Here is a 19,478-nt window from a genome sequence, read left to right on the forward strand (position 1 = left end):
GTTAAGTTTCATATGAACGAAAAAAAGTTTTATAGCCTTTTTTACAGTAGGCCAGATACAACGTAGTACATAAATGGTAAAATACATGATAACTAGTATAAGACTCAGAAAACCCAGAAAACGTGAAAAACAAGATCCCAGTAAGTTTGTTTTGATGAGCATTTCCCTGCAAGCATGTGAGAAATCGAGCCGTTCAGATTTCGCTCCTGTTGTGACGTAAAAGCAGGATCTTATTATAATTACCTCCGCTTAATCTACACAATTCCACCCACGGCGCTGCCGCCATTGTTGTTTTCACAAGCGACAGAGGTGTACGTGAGGCCATGGCTAAAGTTCGTGGACAACATGCAATGTAGTCACTGCACAACCTCCTAACCTCGGAAGAGACAGGAGTGGATTTATTTTATTTTTAGTGGAAATCCCCCAGAAACCATGAGTAAAAATCTGCTTGTCTGTGTGAATCACTTCACTTGAATCACAAAAAACAGTGCTTTTTCAACCTGGGACAGTACAAGCAGGATTAACTTCTTAGTTGTTCCTCAAGAGGAATCGAGACCAACTGAACGAGACAAAACTGCCGATGTAAGTAATATTTATCAACAGTCTGAATTGACGTAAATGTACAGTATATATAGGAGGATAACGTTAGCATATGATAGCGAAAGGAGCTAAGTCAGTCACGGGCTAAATAGAACATTTAAAGCCAGTGTTAAGCTTACTCTATATTTATATGTTATTTGGCAAATGGGCACTTGGACTTTAGCTGTATGAATGTTAATACATTATGTGCGTTAATAAGTTTAGCTGCGGCAAGCTGTTTGTTTAGCTAATGAACAGGGGGAACACTGCGGTTAGTTACGTTTTAAAGTCTAAAATCATTCGTCCTTAGGCTAAAAATCTGTCACAGCACACTAGTTATGCTCTCACGTTGTGTGTGTAACGTTATAACTTGTCAAGGACAAGCGCAAAAATCCACGTAATTCTGCTAAGATCTGCAGGTGCCCATTCCGTGGGCAAGCATACACGCACAACGTGAGCGCATTAGGATGCTCTGTTTGCTGTGACGGATTTTTTAGTCTCGGGACTAATGATTTGAGACGTTTAAAACGAAACTAACCGCAGAGGAGTTCTGGGTCCAGTTGCATAAACCTAGCCGCTAAGTTAAGACTGCGTCTTAACAACTAGTCTCACTGACTAGCAATTAGTTAGGACTAATCGGTCTTACTTTTCTAAGTAATCTACCTAGTAATCGCCTAATCTACCTTTTTATGTAACTGATTTAAAGGAGTTATGACCAATCTTGATGAAAAAAATGAGATAACTAACTTCTAAGACTAGTCTAAGCAGTTTATGCAACCGGCCCCTGGAAACATAATTTAGCTAAACCATTGCCATGGCAGTACTACACGTGTGTTGTGTTGACACGGAAGGGGGTGGGGTGCGCTGTAACTCATTATCATTTAAGAGACCAAAACGGGTTGCTGTGAGCATAGCTGTTTTGACGAGGCAAAAACGGTTTTGTTTACACATCCATTGAGTGTTTTTAAGCAAATTATGTTCCAGACATTTCATGAAGACCCTAATGAATCATACCAACTTGTTGAAAGTTCTCATCCGATGAGTCCTTTAAGAACAGTTTCGTGAATCCGGGCCACTCTGGAGGCGACACAGTTGTAACGGTAACTCGAGCTCTCAACTGCCCCCCAGTGGAGAATTGAGCGCTCAGGGGAGTTTGGAGCCAGCTGCAGATTGGCGGGTCAGCCACAAGTGGGTGGGATTTAAGACCACTAAAGTGGTCTATACAAACCTCCAGAGGATTTTGATTGGTTAATTTAATGTTGTGTGTTGTAGTATCTTGGGATACTAACAAAAAGAAGACTCGGAGAAGGCCATAATTCTCGATGGTCATTTTATTGAGAGTAGGCTTCTTCACAGCCTTTTACACCGCCCCATACACAATGCGTTACTGCCCCCTGCTGGACAAACCTCAATATCCACATTTAACAGTTGGTGGCGGGACGCTTTTGTATTTTGTATAAAAAAAATACAAGACTAACCCCTCCCGGAACCCTAAACCTAACTCACTTGAAAGGGCAGCACAATCTGATGGTAGCACAAAATGTCAGAACGAATGATCATTTTAATAATTGGTGGTTTCTGAAATTAAAATACAAGAATATGCATAATTATTATTTTTATATCAATGTAAATACATTTACGTTGCTGAGTGTCTATTTGTTGAAATTTTTATTATGCCATTCTGGCCACGTTGCATTGAACTTCCGGTGGACTAAAACGTGTTTTGTCCATAAAAAACTTTTCGCTTCGTTTTATTGTATATTCATTTGATGCATTTTGACAGATTGTGATAAAACAAAACTTCAAACTACAATGAAAATGTAATTTTAATGAAAAAGTTCTCATTACTGTCTCGACCTCCTGCCATTCTCAATCACCGAGTGAAATCCAGCCTACTTGCGCCTAAGCTCCTCCTACTTGCCGTTTGTGCGTTAACTCCTCCCACCTGCAGTTCTCTGGGCTGCAGCGATCACTACATGACGTAGGGTGTGGGCCATAATTCACTTGTTCATGTAAATTCATTTCATCCATCCATCCCATACGTCTGACTCCCAGTGCACAATGGATGTGTAACCCGTTCTGTATACAAAGTTTCAATCTCCTCTACTAACTGTACAGACAAAATACAGAAGATGAATTCCCTCTTCTCGTTTTGTTAGTCATCATGTCTGAACTTTTTTGACGCCATGATGAAACTGATGATTACAACCTTTAAAGACAAGACCACTCTGACCAAAGGCGAGCTCAAGGATCTGCTCAATGCACAGCTGGATGGTGTCTTTACAGTGAGAGCCAATGAGAAACTGTTTCTTTTGAACATTTTCTTTTAAAACAGATCATTTTTGCATGAAATGTCCTTAAGAGTTAGGTTTTTGTGCATTCATGCTGACTTGATAATTGAAACTTTCTGTTTGTTAAAGGACGATAATCAATTTATGAAGCATCTCTTTGAGGCCCCGGATGAAGATTGTAATGGCACAGTGGACATTCTAGAGTTCTTCACTTTTCTCGGCGCCATTGCTAAAGAATGATCTAATTGCATATAAGTTCTGTTTATTACATTCATGTTGCTGGTGAGGTTTCAATAAAGATTGAATTCCTTATAGGCTTTCTGTCTTTACTCACTGGTTCGTACATTCAGGAACACACAACTTAAATTCCAGAAAAGATGATTAACAAATCAAAAACAGTTTTCCGAATATTGATTATTATTCTGTTTTCATTTTAATCTCTTGGTTACTTTGTACAAGTGGATTTATTGGATATATGTAATGTCATGTACTAAACTGGCATTCAACAATAAAAACTCTGATCACTTCAGTGTATTTTTATTTTTGTGCATTATTTTAACGTATGCATTCCTATAACGGCGCTTACAGCGAAAGTTTCAGTCCCATACTTTGCATGTCTCTCATTCCGAAGCTACATGTGTGTACATGTGCAGAAACAACATTTATACTGTGTCTCACTACAGGTGCAGGATACATTGCTTAGTTTCTTTTTAAAATGTATTTTATTTTCAGACAAAATTATATTAATTGGCATATTTAACTTTACATTGAACTTGTTCGGACGTACATACAAAGGGCACGGCACGCGTCTCATTTCCAGACTTTGACAATACCATCTCTAGAGGACGTGACTATGAAGCCCTGGGTGGTCTGGAAAGTAGCGATGTCAGTGATGATGTCATGATGGCCCACGGGGAGGGACTCAGGGCCGCGGCGAGGTGCGTCTTCGGTGGATCCGCTCTTCTGCTTGCTGTGAATTTCCTGGTGAGGTTATGGGAGACAGGTATACATAAATATCCACTGAACATTTCAATGTGAAATGAACAAAACAAGAAGAAAAAGGAAGTAGCTTCAAACCTGTACTACTTCTGTCCCCTCGATGATCTTGCGGTTGTAAAACACAGAAGGACAATGAAGAGAGTCATTCGCACCACCGGCGACAATGTACGACCTCTCCGGGTAGGCCAGATCCCAAAACCTGTAGAAAAAGAATATATACTATTTATCCTTCATACTAAATGATCCAACAGTGATTTGATTCGCTAATAAAGCACACCTGATTCTCATGTCAGATCCAGCTGTCAGTAACAGAGGGTTTCCATCTGCAGGACTGCAGTATATCCCATTCACACTGTGAGGAGATGGCTGTAAGACGCAACAGATGCAGATGCATCAGATCAGGTAGGGGTCTCTGAATGGGGTTTTTTATGGAGAAGGTGACAACATACCTGCATCTCTGAAAGCGGTGGGGTGGAGCTGGCCCACAGCGTAAACTTCCTGTCTCCTGTCTCCATGTCCCACATGGACACCTCATTGTTACCTTGCACAGCTGAAGAGACAAGAAAACGTTTTTACGATCACACACTGTGTGATTGGATATCACTGTACATTTATTCATTTAAAGGTCCAGTGTGTAATTTTTTTGGAGGATCTATTGACAGAAATGCAATATAATATACATCACTATGTCTTCAGAGGTGTATAAAGACCTGACATAATGAAGCATCATGTTTTTATTACCTTAGAATGACCTATTTCTATCTACATACACCCCTAACGTGGAATTCACCGTTTCTACAGTAGCCCTAAACGGACAAACTGCTCTTCAGAGCACGTTTTGTAAATACGTTATCTCCTTTGGTAAAGCAGCAAAAACGTGACGACATCTTAGTTCTGTGTCAGCCACCGTAGTGCTTCAAAAGGGAGGGGTGAGGGTTGGAGTGAGCCATTGGTTGCAATTAGCAAGCTCACCACTAGATGCCGCTAAAATCTCCACATCTATATTTATTGTGAGAAATCTTAATCTTGTCAGCTTTAGTATATGGTGTAAAGCTGCTCTATGTATAAAACCCAGCAGAATTAAACAGGGGAATTTGATAAAGTTCCGTTTGATTTAAAGAACAGAAGGTGACTCGCCTGCGATGACGGAAGACTGATAGAGTGGATGCATGAGCAGGCGTCTGATTCGAGCTCGGGCTGGATGGGAGTGGCTGGAAATCGGTAGCTGAAAGCGCATATCCCAGCATGCCATAGTGCCATTGCTTGTGCCTTTAAGGGGCAAAAACAAAAAAAGCTCTGTCAAGCTTAAATGGATTCATTTAGAAGTTTATCAAATCTTACAGTTTCCTTAAAGTGACATACAACATATTTTCCTTTCTGAAGCGAAGCGGACTCACCCACACACAACCAACACTGGTGCATGTCAACAGCGAAGGACGTTATGAGTCCCAGACGCAGGTCGTGACGGAGGGTCCAGGCATTGCTGTTGCTGCGGAGGTCCCAACCCACCAAGAAACCATTCACGGTGGCGTAGGCCAGCACCGTCTGCGCCCCGGAGTTAAAGTGGTGAACGTCCACCACACAGCCCTCATCCTTCAGATCCAAAAACCTGAAAGAGACACAACGGCTCAGTTACCTGAACACCTGAATCAAACATTCAAACACACCCAAAGGTTTCATGTTTCTCTTCATAGGTTGGAACTGTTGCAAATTACTGTCTGTCAAACAAACAGAAGGTTCGAGTCTTGAGTTCTTTGCTGCTATAAAAATGAAAACAGCATTTAGTAGAAATCAGATGTGCACAACATGCACAACTGAGACGTAAAGAAATACAATTCAGTCTGAAGTTTGAATATAGTATACTGTTAAAGTACTGTACTGAATACAGTATACATCTGCTCAACAACCCACTTTCCAACTCAGGAAAACTCCACTTATCAATTGTCACAGTTCCTGAAATACTGGTTTTCTTGAATTCCTTCACTTTGTGGTTCTTGTGTTGTTTGGCTACCATTCATCCTCGCCCATTATTTCTTTATGACATGATGCCCCTCCCTTTCTCCCCAAGCATTGTTTCCTCTCTACTGCTCTGTGGCTCTTCTCCACAACTCACATATAAAGCACATCCTCACAATGGAGAAACTGTGATTAAGACCTGGGTAGGGTTACACCAGCCATTCGCAAGTTCTTTCTTACAGTGGATAGAGAAAAGAATCACCCCCTTCAAAATAATCACATTTTGTATTTACTATAACATCCAAGAGAAAGACATAACACCAACATGTCAGAAAAACTCAAAAACAAGAATCACTGAGTTGGATGAAGGATCACGCCCTCGTGTCAGTATTTGTTGAACCACCTTTTGCTTTAATTACAGCCTTTAGTCTGTTGGGATATGTCTCTAACTTTGCACATCTAGACTTTGCAATATTTGCCCACTCTTCTTTGCAGAACTGCTCAAGTTCAGTTCAATTTGATGGTGACCTTTTGTGGTCTTCAAGTCATTCCACAGATTTTCAATGGGGTTCAAGTCTGGGCTTCGACTAGGCCGTGCAAGGACATTGGCCTGTTTCTCCTTTAACCACTTTGTGGTCAGTTTTGCTGTGTGCTTTGGGTCGTTGTCATGTCGGAAGATAAACCTTCTTCCCATAGACAACTTTCTGGCAGAGGGCGGTAGATTTTCCTCAACAATTTGACGGTATTTTGCACCATCCATTTTCCCCTCTATCCCGACAAGTGCTCCAGTCCCTGATGCAGAGAAACACCCCCATAACAGGACATTACCACCTCCGTGCTTTACGGTAGGAATGGTGTTTTTTGGATGGTGAGCTGTATTGGATTTGCGCCAGACATATCGTTTAGTGTTGAGGCCAAATCATTTCATTTTAGTCTCATCCGACCGTAACACCTTTTTCCATGGGGCCTCAGAATCTTCAAGGTGTGTTTTGGCACAGCTCAGTCGTGACGGCCTGTGGCCTTTCTTGAGGAGTGGCTTTTTTGATCAAACATTCTTGATTTAGACTTAATTTACCTCACATAATAACTGTAAAAAATGTTTTTATTAAATAGAATACGACCTATCATGAATAACATATTTCCAGTTAGATTAATAAACAAATGCTGATTGAAAACAATACAGCCTAATTAACGCAATAATAAATGACATATAATATGGGTGATTTCACTTTACTGCCAACCGCCAATGAAATAAAAAGATGATTTTATTTTGACGTGCACAACACAGGCAGATATACACACACGGAGGCGCGCAAGGGCGGTTCTTTCTAGAGCCGTCAAAAATGACATTTCATCCCATAATGTTCTCTATTTTAAGAGACTGTAAATGTCAGCATTACAGACAACCGGCCCCAGATCAATGCAATGTAAACTGGCACATTTATCTTTTTTGTTCTGTTTAGTATTCCTGTATATCTTCTGTGACCAGATACAACACACATCACATCGCTTTTGGCACTCGACGGTTAAATATTTCCAATTCTGATACATTATATAATATTCACAACTATATATCTATTACCTCTTAGTATCACCTCATCGGCACCCACAGCTGATTGTTATACGTGTTGCATGTCAATGCAAGCCCTGTATTGTTAGGAATATATTTCAATGCATCGAACATTTTGTCACCGGCATCTGTACACATGACAAATCATTTGAAAACTTGAAGCACCTTTTTTAAGAGTGCACTGATAAAAACGTTGCATTGCTAAATGATTTGTCATGAGAGTGCAACATCCACAAGTCAGTCAACCAAAACCCTTGCTAACTTCAATCTCGCTGGAGTGGTGGTTGCTATACATTTGCCCATGTGTACCTAGCTGTTAGCTTCTGCATTTAGAAACTGGATCAACCAGCCGAATGAGATTTCACATGGACAATAGATCATTATATAACAAACAACCAGATGAGATGAGGGTGTGCCATTCTCTGCATATAAAAAGGTCTGTCTCTCCAGCCTCAACATCACTCTTGCTTCCTTCTTTGCTTGCTTGGGAACTCTACAGAAATCTGAGGTGAGTAAATGTCAGGTGGGGTTTGGTACTAACAGAACTATTTTAGGTACAATACAGCACATTGGTGCAGGTTTTAATGGGCTAAACTCAATTACTACCTGCTTCACAGTGAAGCATTCAATCCTCAACTGATCTCAGTATTGCACTACATCTGCACTACAACCGATGTAAATCATTGGCTGCGCAAAGTCCTTGATTTCTACTTTCAGAATTGTGATGTTTGGTTAAATTTCAAGTGGAGGGCTTCAAAAGTTTTAGAACACTAAGCCCCGGTTTCACAGACAAGGCTTAAGGCTAGTCCCAGACTAAAAGGAACTTTGAGCCGTCTTAACTGAAAATATCTTGCCCTGACATATCTTAAAATATCGCAGTGCCATTGTTTTGTCTCGAGATGCACATTGGTTATGTTGTTTCTAAGGCATTTTAATAAAAGCAATTTAAATAGCCTAAATTAACTAAGGTATAGTCCTGACTTAGGCTAAGCCTTGTCTATGAAACCGGGCCTAAGTTTGTTATTATCCTTTAATCTATATGAAAATAGTTTTTAAGACAAACTTCTATTTGGTTACTTAAAGGAACAGTTCACCCAAAAATGATAAATGCTGTCTTCATCCAAATCTGTACAAATGTCTTTGTTCTGATGGACACAGAGAAAGATACTTGGACGAATGCTGGTAACCAAACACTTCTTGGACATCATTGACTGCTATAGTAGGGAAATTCGCTTTATCGTTTTTTTGTTCTGTTGAACACAAAAGAAGATATTTTAAAGAATGTTAGAAAGCAAACTTTCGACTGCCATTGTCATGTTTTCCTATTATGGTATTCAATGGAAGCCAAGAACTGTTTGGTTACAAGCATGCTTTGCTGATCTCGTGTCCTGACAAGTATTCAGATAGAAATGAGTTTGTTCACAAACAGTTGACAGCGGAGGTGTGCTCAGGGCGTTGGCCAAAATTCACTTGTTCATGTAAATTAATTTCTTCTGACTCCCAGTGCACAATGGATGTGTAACCTGTTCTGTATACAAAGCTGATAGTGGGTGTGACAATTTCAATATCCTCTACTAACTGTCAACACTAAATACAGTAGATGAATTACCTCTCTTTGTTTTCTTAGTCAACATGTCTCAAATTCAGAAAGCCATGGCACTGATGATTTCCTGCTTTCATAAACACTCTGGAAAGGAGGGAGACAAGACCACTCTGACCAAAGCCGAGCTCAAGGACCTGCTCAATGCAGAGCTGGGTGATGTCTTGGGGGTAAGAGGCAACAAGAACCTGTTTCTTTTGAACATTTTCTTTGAACAGTTTCTGTACGCTCGTGCTGTCTTAACAAGTGAAATTCACAACTGATGACAATTTTCTGTTTGTTAAAGAAAGCAGATGACAAGGCAGCTATCGACAAGATCTTTAAGGATCTGGATGCAGATGGTAGTGGCAGTGTGGACTTTCAGGAGTATGCCACTTTGGTCGCCTGCATTACTATGATTTGTAATGAGCAGTTGGGTAAAAAGTGATTCAGAGAAAATGATTCATGAATCACAATAGCATTATGCTTGCTTACACTGATTTCATACAAGTTCTGTTTAAGTAATACTCTGATGAGCAAACTGCGTTTGTTACTGGTGACGATGTATCAATAAAGATTGAATTTCTCACAAGCTTATTGTCTTGACTTACTTATTTCCTGTTATTTAGCAGCACACAAACAAATCCTAAAAGGTTCAACTTCAATTCCAGAAAAGATGATTGACGGATAAAAGAATCCAATCATTGGTTATATTTTTTGTTTACATCTACACGGTGCTGACATATTTGGAATTGAGGTTGGTACAAGTGGGGTTAGTTGTTAATATGACCTGCACACACCTGGTCTGACAGGACTGGACTTTGGGCGATTTGGGGGGCTTGTTTGCCTCAACTGCGAGAAGCTGGATGGAACCATTGTCTGATGCCACAGCCAGGTAATGTGACCCCTGGCAAAAGGTCAACGTTTTCACAAAGCCTCCAATCCGAGAATAAGTCAGCACAGACCTGAACAGATAATGTGGTGTTTATTGGTAACATTTTCAGTCAACATCACTGGTTCTATATCAGTAGGGCTGCATGATATTGATTAAAATGCAACAAGCCGTCACTTGCTAAATAAAGCAATTTACATTATGCAGAACGACAATTTAGACTAGAGGTTTTCAAACTGGCGTCCATGGAAAGGTCTAGACTAGAGAATGAAATAAATAAGGTTAAATAAATAAGTAAATTAACAAAGAGCTGTAGATTCAAATGAAAATGTGATTCAAATAACAAAAATCGCCTAGGAATTATAAGGTTCTATCTGCGTTCTGAGTAGTTTTGAGATATTGAGCTTCAAAGTTTTTGCAGTTAATATAGCAAAAATGACATGGGGAACAAATCTCTTTCATACAGTAGACAGACAGAGACCCTAAATGTAAACGTACAATATCAACATTGTCTGAACTTTGTAAATGGGCATTTTTGGAACAGGTCAAACGCAGACAGAACCATCTGATTCTGAAAAATCACTTTCAGTTTGGAATTATAAGGTTCTATCTGCAAAACATTCATTAAAGCAATACATTTTCAAGCAACACAAACAATTTACTTATAATTTGTGTTAAAACAAGAAATTAGTGTTGATAATGTGTTGACGTGTATAAAAAAAAGTTACATTTACATGGCTTTTATGACATTTATTTCATATTTATGGACGCATATTTTTTTCTTGTTCAAGTTAAGCAAAAAAGGCAGAACTAAATGTTTTATCCAGTGCAGATGTTCGTTTTAGGTAGGTTTATGGTGGGTAATTCAACGCATTATTGCAGGAACTATTCCGTTTCCGTTGGTTTAGACGGAAAGCAGCTCCTGGACTTTAATCCATAGAAGGTGGGACTGGTCAAATTAATTCTTATAATGTTTAATGTTGTAATTAAGACTGTTGACTTTTTACATAGTAAAATGTAGGCATTGATCGCATTATGAGAGTTCAAAATAAACTCCTTAACAAAACCTAAATTAAAACAGAAGAAATACTGTAGTTTGAGCTGCTCTCCTTGACAAGAGTATCAATAAAACAGTCAACCTTGAGCTTTCGTTTAAACATTGTTTTGTGTTGAACTGTTTCCTCAGATATTTCCCATGACAAAGAAAGCTGATCCTGATTGGTCCTTTTGTGTGCATTCAAAGTGCCGATTGGCTCGCAGGTAGAACCATATAGAACCAAATTATAATTCGATTTTGTACATAGAACCTTTTTGCTTTCTTAAAAAAAGGCCCAAATGTACACATTTAAAAAAACAGACATGGCATAATGTAAATAAGTTGTCACAGAATAAGATAATGTGAATAACTCAATTTTGACAAAAATGTCAGATAGAACCTTGTAATTCTAAATGGTTTGTTTAAAGATAACATTCAAGTAAAGTAAAAAAAATCATTTAAATACAATTCAATTAAAATCAAATACCTTCGTTACATAAATATATAATGAATACATTTAACCATACATTACAATAATGAAAATAAAAAAATAATAATGTAACTTGATAAAAACTAATTTAAGATTTAGAATATTAATTTTTCAGATTAGAAATAGGGTGTTTATAAAAGATGCCGTGTCAATTTTAGGAAGGGAGCTCCTCACACGAGGTTGATCATACTGGGGGGTCTAATGCTTTTTAAACATTAAAACCTCCTGAATTAGGTTATTTTAAAATATATTTAAACAGAAAATGCTTTAACCAGCAATGTTTCACATTCATTTAGGAAATATAAAGCATCACTCTCAGTCTCGCCAATTTCTCTGCTGTCTGCATTGACCTAAAACGGTGACTATACGAAACTTTTTCAAATGTAATAACAATCATTTAGTTACTAAAAACCATTGCGTTATGAGCAGTTGTGATCATTTCTACATATCTTGCAGCACTATATAACAGTAAAATAAAACAACTTAGAAAAGAGTGTTTGTAAGACATACTCTAACTAACCTTGTGGTGGTCGTCTTGCCCTCCATTTTCTGGCTGTCCCAGATTTTAACAGTTCCATCATTTGAGCATGTAGCAAAAATGGAGTGTTCGTCTGAGACTCTGATTCGGTTCACAGCGGCTTTGTGCTCGTGAAGATGGGCCACTAGTAGACCTTTTGGATGCCACCCTGGAATCACCGTAGAAAAAATGAAAAGCTATTCTTACAGACACAACAGCAAAAAACAAACCGTTGGACAAAGGGTGAACAATTTGACAGCTCTACCTGGCAACGGAGGTCTGCTTTCCCACTCTGCACTTTCCATCATCTGTTTGGCCATGCGCTCGGCGTTGCATTGCTCTCTCTTTTGCTGCACTAGCTGCTGCAGCTCTGCCTTGCATGTGGTGATGCGCCGTTGATACGTCGACGTTCCGGTTACGGACTGCACCACCTGAATAGTGGGGAGTGCTGTGGCTTTTCTGGGCTGCACGGCTCCGCTCTCGGGCACCTTTTGAGAGTGAAAAGGAAGTTAAAAGTTAAAATCCCGATTGTTGAAGCACATGCCATTTTTAAGGCAAATACAGCATATCGGGTAACTAATACGGCTGAAAGGTTTAAGATGCTACTGACTGCACTTGAATGCATTACAGGCAAATGCACAGTAACACAGGTGTTGCATGAAATGAAAGATGTTAAAAGATGGCAAAAAGGGAGAAGGAGGAGAGTGCAGGACAGAGATAAAAGGAAGGGGGGATGGATAGCACACTGTCGGCTCAGTGGTGGACCTGGGCTGAGAATGAAACATGAGGGAGGATAAGAGTCTGTGAGGAACTCTCAGATAGCAGGCACTCTCCAGCCAGAGTTCCGTTGGGTTCCCCACCACTGCTCGGAACTAGAACATTAGGTACCGTCGGAGGAGTCGGGGTGGAGCTGGGCGGGTCCAGAGAACCAAACATGCTCTTCCATTCTTCGTTCAAGTTAGAATCCTGTTTCGTATGTTTGCGAGCTGAAGGGGAAAAGGAATCCATTTTAAAAGCCGATCTAAGACACAAGAAACTTTGTTTAATGCTCCATTAAAATAATAACAAGTAGACTGGCACATGGAAAAAGTCAGGCAATTAATTTTTTCAGTCTGTGCATTGTTATTTAACCCAATATTAAACACAAATTATATTAGTTCATATTATTATAGTTAATATTAGTTAACTGGAAATAGTAGCAAAGCAAAAAATGAAATGTTATTTCCCAAACAAAATTTAATCTCACCGAATAATATCTCACTTTTTGTACAAAGCAAACCCCCCACAGTTTTGCTGCCCATGCAGTTATAAAGATGCACATTGGTTCACAATTTACTATGTTTGTGAAATTTTGCCAAAACGTTAATAAATATAAAATGACATTTTAAAAACGTGTAATATCTCATATCCGTGCGTCTTTATTGCCCATTATGCCTTAGAATTCCAGTGAAGTCTGGGAAAAAATGAATGGAAGCTCCTGGAAAAATTCTGCAGATTTTGGATTCATAAGCATTTAAATGAATTCATTTGTCACACACGCGAAAACGACACATCTATAAATTTGTAACAAACCGACTGCAACAAAAAGCATTATTAGTATTATTGTGTGTGAAATGTTTATATTATTGGGTAGTTGACAAATATACCATACATGCGTCCTATGGAGTGACATAGCACAAATTTAGAAAACAAACTTTAAATAATATATTATTTTATATGACGACTACTTATATACATAATAGCATAAAAGAGATGTTCTTCATTGTTAGTGTTTTCTACATATCTCCTGCCACACCATAGGACACATTTACAGTATATTTGTCAGCTACCAAATTGTGAATTCTCAGTTCTGACAAAACTGAGAAAGGTCTGAGTTAGTCAAGGTGTAAGATTTAAACGTAACACCAAACACAGCTCAAGAACTAGCAATATACCAGAGACAGTATTGATGAAATCTGTACACAAATAAAAAATATATGGCATTAATTTCAATGGTAAACCAATGGAATGAGTGGGCTTAATTAACTAAAGTACTGTGATAACACCAGCGTGCAGCACACCTCTTTTGTCTTCTGACTCCTGCTTGGGTTTGATAAGGTCCACCTGTCGACCGGTGATGCCCAGCGTTCCGAGATCAATAATGCCGCTGTGAACACCCTCATTCAGGTGACTCTGGTCTATGATGTTGGCTTTGGCCTTGTTGGACTTGAGCATGAAATCTTTGAGAGCCAACAGCTTGTCCTCCTCAGCTTCTGTCATTCCCTGAAAGAGATCACGTGATTAGAGCTTAATGTGATCATTGGTATCCTGGCTCAACATCTTCGGGTTAAAGGGATAGGTCACCCAAAAATGAAAATTTTGTCATCGTTTACTCACCCTCTTGTCTTTTCAAACCTGTATGACTTTCTTCCTTCCACTGAACACAAAAGAAGATATTTTGAAGAAAGTTGGTAACCGAACAGCACTTCTATTGTATGGACACAATGCAACCAATGCAAGCGAATGGAGGCCTGTTACCAACATTCTTCAAAATATCTTCTTTTGTGTTCTGCGGAAGGAAGGAAGTCATACAGGTTGAATAAATGATGACAGGATTTTATTTTTGGATCAACTATTGTATCCCTAGGTTAGGGTTAGGCTTATGGCTGCTCGATATGTGGAATTCCTGAAACAACAAGGGATGCTACCACAAGAATGCTATGCTTGCATAATTGCTGTACATCATTTCTTCAAGATGCAATTAATAAATTCAAATACTTTATCTTTACTTTAATAAATAAATGTTACTCATTTTAATGCACGATAATAATTTTGTTTGTCTAATGCCAAGTAACCTTTTAAGTAGCCGTGTACATTTACAAGTATACATGAATTATAACTACAGCAGAGCAGAAAATGTAGGAAGGTTTTCTAACACCTGTGAGAGAAGTTTCTTAAGTAGCTGAGCGATCGCAGGGTCCTCTGGAATGGGGCATTCTGGGATGGAGCCGTTGCGTTTTTTTTGCCGGAGCAGCAGGTGTCGGAAGAGGCTGCCGATGTCTTTGGAACGCAGTGCGTAGTCGAAGATGGAACGACTCACTGGCTCTTTCAGCACGCTGAGCAGCACGATCTCTTTATCAATCTGCCGATATCAAGAAAAAGCGTGACTTCGATAAAGACCGAATAAGACTAAATAAAGATTCAACCGAATTAAAATCTTCCTCCAAACACTACGGTGAATGTCCTTCAATAAATATTGAGTTCTTGAGAAAGAAAATGATTATCACGGGATTCCACAGCTGGCGGTCCCCAGGTCTGTAAAGGCTGAAAATTGAAGAATGATGTTTTCTCACCTGTATAATAGGCTGGGTGATGAAGGGACTGAGATGGGGCATGAGTTTGCAGTAGACGTCAGCGATGTTTAGATGCTGAGCGACCACAGTGATGAAACCCACAGCTCCATAGCGGATCCACAGATTGGGGTGACACGAGAAAGGAGCTTTGGGATAGTAACATTGTAATGAACACACAATAGATTTACAAAGCCTACTGCATACACTGTAGAAATACAAGACAAGAGCATTTCTCTCACCGATATCACTGACAAACTCGTAGATGTGAGGTTTCTGCAGCAATCCCAGTTGACACATGCAAGTAAGAGCGTTGAGAGCTTTATAAATGACAAACTCCTCAACATCACTCAGGCCCTGCTGCAGAAGAGGCTTCAGGATGGAGGAACTCTGCCAGCCCACATATGCGGCTACACCTGCAGGGAGGAGAATATCTGGCTACTAGGCTGCAAGCGTATGTTTCCGACTTGTTCATGTAGCTTACAGCACGGTTCTAGCATGATTCAAAGGAAATTATGGAAGATTAATTGCAGGAACGTTGCCACAACGCGATGGCAACTTACCCACTATGCTGTCGAAGAAAGCCCCACGGAGGTGCCAGTCATTTTTGTCGTTGAGGAAGGTGATCATGTGGGAGAGGAGCACGTCGTTGGCCTTCTGCCGGCCGAAGAACACGCAGAGGCGCGTGATGCCGTTCTCCATCAGCGTCTGTTTGACGATGTTCTCTGGATCGCTCAGTAAAGTCACAACCTTCTGCTGAACCATCTCATGTAGTGCCTGCAACTCTACAGACAAGAGATGAATAATCTCCACAACGACTGAACCTCAGTTATTAATGGAGTTTGAAGAAGAGTCGGACATCGGGAGACCATGAAAGAACCAATATTTACCTGAATCGTAGTTTTCATTAGGGTGAAGAGTTTCTTCTGTGTCTTCTCCATTTAAGTCTTGTTCGGAGCTCAAGTTGTTCTCTTGCACCAGCTCCAGAAAACGCAGAGCTGTCTCAGCTAAGTGAGCTATGTTTTCTATAGAAACCACAAGACATAAGGTCAATCATTCATTACCATCATCATGTTTTTATCTTTCATGTTGAAATCAACATGAAACATGCTTTTGCAACCCAATTTCCTTACTGACACCATTTTACAATAGATTGTGAAAAGTGGGCATTACAAAGTAAAATGATGGCAGATAGAGTAAGTAGAAGAAAAATATGGATTGATGAGGACATCGACTAAAAAGGTGCCTTCACCTTTTTTAAAAAAGTAAATGGGCTTCATTTGACTTAGAATGTTCACCATCTTGTCCTTTCAAACCTGCGTGACGTTCTTTCTTTTACAGAACACGAAAGAAGATATTTGGAGGAATGTTGGTAATAAAGTCATCCAGGTTTGAAATGACAAAAGGGTGACAAAATGATGACAGAATTGTCACTTTATCACACAAACAATTCCTTCTATTTTACCTGCATAAGCAAGTCTGACAATCGTGGCTTCATCTTGGGCCAAGTGTGCGATCCCAGGCAAGATGTATTCCGGGTAGATATTAACGTCGTTCCGAGGAACCTCCTTGACCAGCGCGAGCACCTTGGTCAGCGTGCGCACGGCTTCAGCCCTGACGCGGGGCATGGAGTCGTTGCAGAAGTGCAGCAGGTACGGCGTGATTCTGTCCAGCAGTATCGCCACATTCAGCCGACCTGCCAGATGCAGTATCAGCTCCAGTGCCGCCAGCTTGGAATCGCAAAAGCGCAGCGTCTGGAGACAGGAAGTGATCACCGACACCAGCACCACCAGACCCTGCTCCTTGGAAGAACTAAGCTCCTCAGATGCCTTCTCCTGCTTTTCGGATTTTCCAGCGTGCCCGCACAGGTTGTTCAGAATGTTCTCCAGGTTCTTACGGATCACCAGCACCCTTTCGTCAGCGGACTGGAAGGCCTCCTTGGCAAACTGGGCCATGTAGGGTTGGAGGAAGGTGTAAAAGATTTCTGGGAAAGCTTTGCCTCGCTGATGTTTCAGGTATTCTTCGGCCGTCAGACGTTTTTCTGGTTCTCGCTGTACCATTTGCACCACCTAGAGATTCAAAGGACGTAAGTAAGTATGAGTTTAGGTAAACGCATGCTAAACATCTACAAAAAGGAATGTTAAGAAATTGTACCAGCTCTCTTATACTTCGATCCTCAATTTTCATCAGCACTTGTTCGGTTTGGAAATGTCCGTTACGGTAAGCCAGCAACTGTGAGAGATCGAAGAGTGGAACGCCTTCTGTGAACAGCTCTGCGATCACACATCCTGAAAAAGAACGAATGCAAAAACGTCAATGCCGAATCAGATGTCCCTTTATATTCCACGACCACCGTGACAACATTTATACCAGCTGAGAAGATGTCCATGGGCTGCTTGAGCTCTCCTCTGGTCCTCTGGCTATTGCTGGAGAGATCCACGAGCGGAGTTGTCTGGTCACTTTCTGTAGCAAACATGCTGCCATCCACAAATCTTTCCGGAGCGATGTAGCACGTCCTCCTCCTGGACGTGTCGAAGAAGTAGTTGAAATCTGCAGGGTTGTCCTCGGGCAAGTACGTGGGTTTAAAACTAGCAAAGTCCGTAAGCAGCACCCAGTTCCAGCTTGTCACCATCACGTTCTCGGTTTTAATGTCGCCGTGACGCACACCGGATTTATGGGCCTGATCCACAGCATTGAGGATCTGGAAGGCGATCCACTTCTTCTCCACGTTGTTGAGGAATGGACGCGTACTGATGCGGTCGTACAAGTTATCACGTACGTACTGGCGAAATAGAATGGCTGCTTTTTCAGTGAGCGTGGCTTTTTGAAAAGGAAGACAGTTTTGACAAGAGTGCAGTCGGATTTTCAGCTCCTCCAGCTCCTGCTTGTAGCTGGTCAGGGGCAGGGAGGGGTCCTGGATCGCAAAGACCTTAACCACCACCAAACCCTCTCTATGTTTGGCTCGGGCCACTTTGAAGAACCGTGTACTGCCCAGGCTTTTGTCATACTCATAATCATGGATGTCGGAGAAGTAACTGTCCACTGAGAGTATTTGTGATGGAGCGATTCCTGCTAGCTGATTCCCCATCTTACTGGGTTAGAGATGGTCGTCCCCAAGACAATTCTCTACCTAATAGAGATTAGATAGACAGACAGAGAGACAGAAAAATCACAATTTATTTTGTATGACCGGACGGCTGGATATTTGTCATCAAAACACATGAAGTATTTTAGTCTGTAGTAAACTGTAGTATATTAAATGCATCATACCATAGTATACTATATATAAGAATTCTGTCATAATGACTATATTAAACTGATAAACTGTAATAAATACTGAATTCTTTTCTATTTACTATAGCAAGTTTTAAAAACATTATCTAGGCATCTAGGAATTTTACCACAGTGTACTACAGTATTTTTTATGTGGGAAGATTCTTCCTATACTAAACTAAAATATATAGGAATATACTGGAAAAATAATACAATATATTAAATAATATTTGCAATATAATAAATAATGCATTACATTATTTACCTGCTATTTTTCATTTAAAAGCTGCATTTCCTTGCGTATTATTATGTAATAAATTGTAATATTATTACATATTAATTATAAATGTATTATTCAAACAAGCATTATAAAATTATTTAATATATTTACAGTTAATATGTAGGGAAACACATTTTCGTTGTGTAAGGGTTGTAACAGTTATGAGTCTTTTTTTACATGATTACTGAAAATGACTTTCCAGTAATTATTTACAAAAGACGTGCAAATTCATGTTATACATCAGTTGTGTCCGGTGTCTGCTTTCTATCACATTACAGTGTCATGCGACATGAATTGCTGCATCATATCTGTTAGCAACAGTAGCTAAAATAACACCCAAAACTCAGAGCAACTGCATTATTGTTATTTTCTCTAAATATAAACTGTCAGTGACATATGTAATGTGTATAATGAAGCATTAACATAAACATAAACATGTTGTTTACCTGATGTTTGGGTCCCAGCGTTGTCAAATATCAAGCAGGTTAGCTGGTCAGCTTGTTAATTTCTCTCGGACTCAAAAGACGCTCTACATTTTAAACGCGTTAATACTTTGCGATACTAGCTAAATGTACGAAATGATACAATATACAGACACTGACGTCAAAGATCAGCTCCGTCTGTTATTATGTATCAGAAATGAAATAGAGGTATAAGACTGTGACCGCATTGGCTGATACGGGATCT

At 39.9% G+C, this 19,478-nt stretch overlaps 2 protein-coding genes across 5 annotated transcripts; one reads left to right on the forward strand and one right to left on the reverse strand.

Annotated features, from left to right (window-relative positions):
* Nucleotides 1-3,280: 3,280 nt before the first annotated feature.
* On the reverse strand, nucleotides 3,281-19,435 carry pik3r4 (phosphoinositide-3-kinase, regulatory subunit 4). 4 transcript variants are annotated; one of them, XM_057339589.1, is made up of 21 exons: nucleotides 19,238-19,435; nucleotides 17,609-18,368; nucleotides 17,393-17,526; nucleotides 16,704-17,307; nucleotides 16,129-16,263; nucleotides 15,802-16,023; nucleotides 15,481-15,654; nucleotides 15,242-15,387; nucleotides 14,827-15,030; nucleotides 13,970-14,171; nucleotides 13,844-13,864; nucleotides 12,798-12,895; nucleotides 12,175-12,397; nucleotides 11,913-12,078; nucleotides 9,775-9,939; nucleotides 5,267-5,478; nucleotides 5,007-5,138; nucleotides 4,319-4,419; nucleotides 4,147-4,235; nucleotides 3,948-4,068; nucleotides 3,281-3,851 (listed from the first exon to the last, which is right to left on the reverse strand). In XM_057339589.1, exons 2-21 carry the CDS (start codon nucleotides 18,324-18,326, stop codon nucleotides 3,681-3,683), a joined length of 4,038 nt encoding a protein of 1,345 aa, XP_057195572.1. In that variant the 5' UTR covers nucleotides 18,327-18,368; nucleotides 19,238-19,435; the 3' UTR covers nucleotides 3,281-3,680. The 4 variants fall into 4 exon arrangements, with proteins under 4 accessions (XP_057195572.1, XP_057195570.1, XP_057195573.1 ...); XM_057339587.1 differs by having other exon boundaries at nucleotides 12,675-12,895; XM_057339590.1 differs by lacking the exon at nucleotides 13,844-13,864.
* LOC130557640 (ictacalcin-like) lies at nucleotides 7,772-9,566 on the forward strand. The gene is made up of 3 exons (XM_057339595.1): nucleotides 7,772-7,903; nucleotides 9,023-9,165; nucleotides 9,282-9,566. The coding sequence occupies exons 2-3, from the start codon at nucleotides 9,028-9,030 to the stop codon at nucleotides 9,420-9,422; spliced, it is 279 nt and encodes a 92-aa protein (XP_057195578.1). The 5' UTR covers nucleotides 7,772-7,903; nucleotides 9,023-9,027; the 3' UTR covers nucleotides 9,423-9,566.
* Nucleotides 19,436-19,478: the final 43 nt, after the last annotated feature.

The sequence above is a fragment of the Triplophysa rosa genome, linkage group LG8, assembly GCF_024868665.1.
Source record: "Triplophysa rosa linkage group LG8, Trosa_1v2, whole genome shotgun sequence".
Taxonomy (NCBI): Eukaryota; Metazoa; Chordata; class Actinopteri; order Cypriniformes; family Nemacheilidae; genus Triplophysa; species Triplophysa rosa.

Excerpts from the sequence above, each read along its gene's own strand:
- LOC130557640 (XM_057339595.1), top strand. The coding sequence starts at position 9,028 with ATGTCTCAAATTCAGAAAGCCATGGCACTGATGATTTCCTGCTTTCAT. Across the intron at positions 9,166-9,281 it reads AGCTGGGTGATGTCTTGGGG|AAAGCAGATGACAAGGCAGC; the intron begins GTAAGAGGCAAC and ends TGTTTGTTAAAG.
- pik3r4 (XM_057339587.1), bottom strand. The coding sequence starts at position 18,326 with ATGGGGAATCAGCTAGCAGGAATCGCTCCATCACAAATACTCTCAGTG. Across the intron at positions 5,139-5,266 it reads CCAGTGTTGGTTGTGTGTGG|GCACAAGCAATGGCACTATG; the intron begins GTGAGTCCGCTT and ends TGCCCCTTAAAG. Across the intron at positions 3,852-3,947 it reads AGGGGACAGAAGTAGTACAG|GAAATTCACAGCAAGCAGAA; the intron begins GTTTGAAGCTAC and ends TAACCTCACCAG.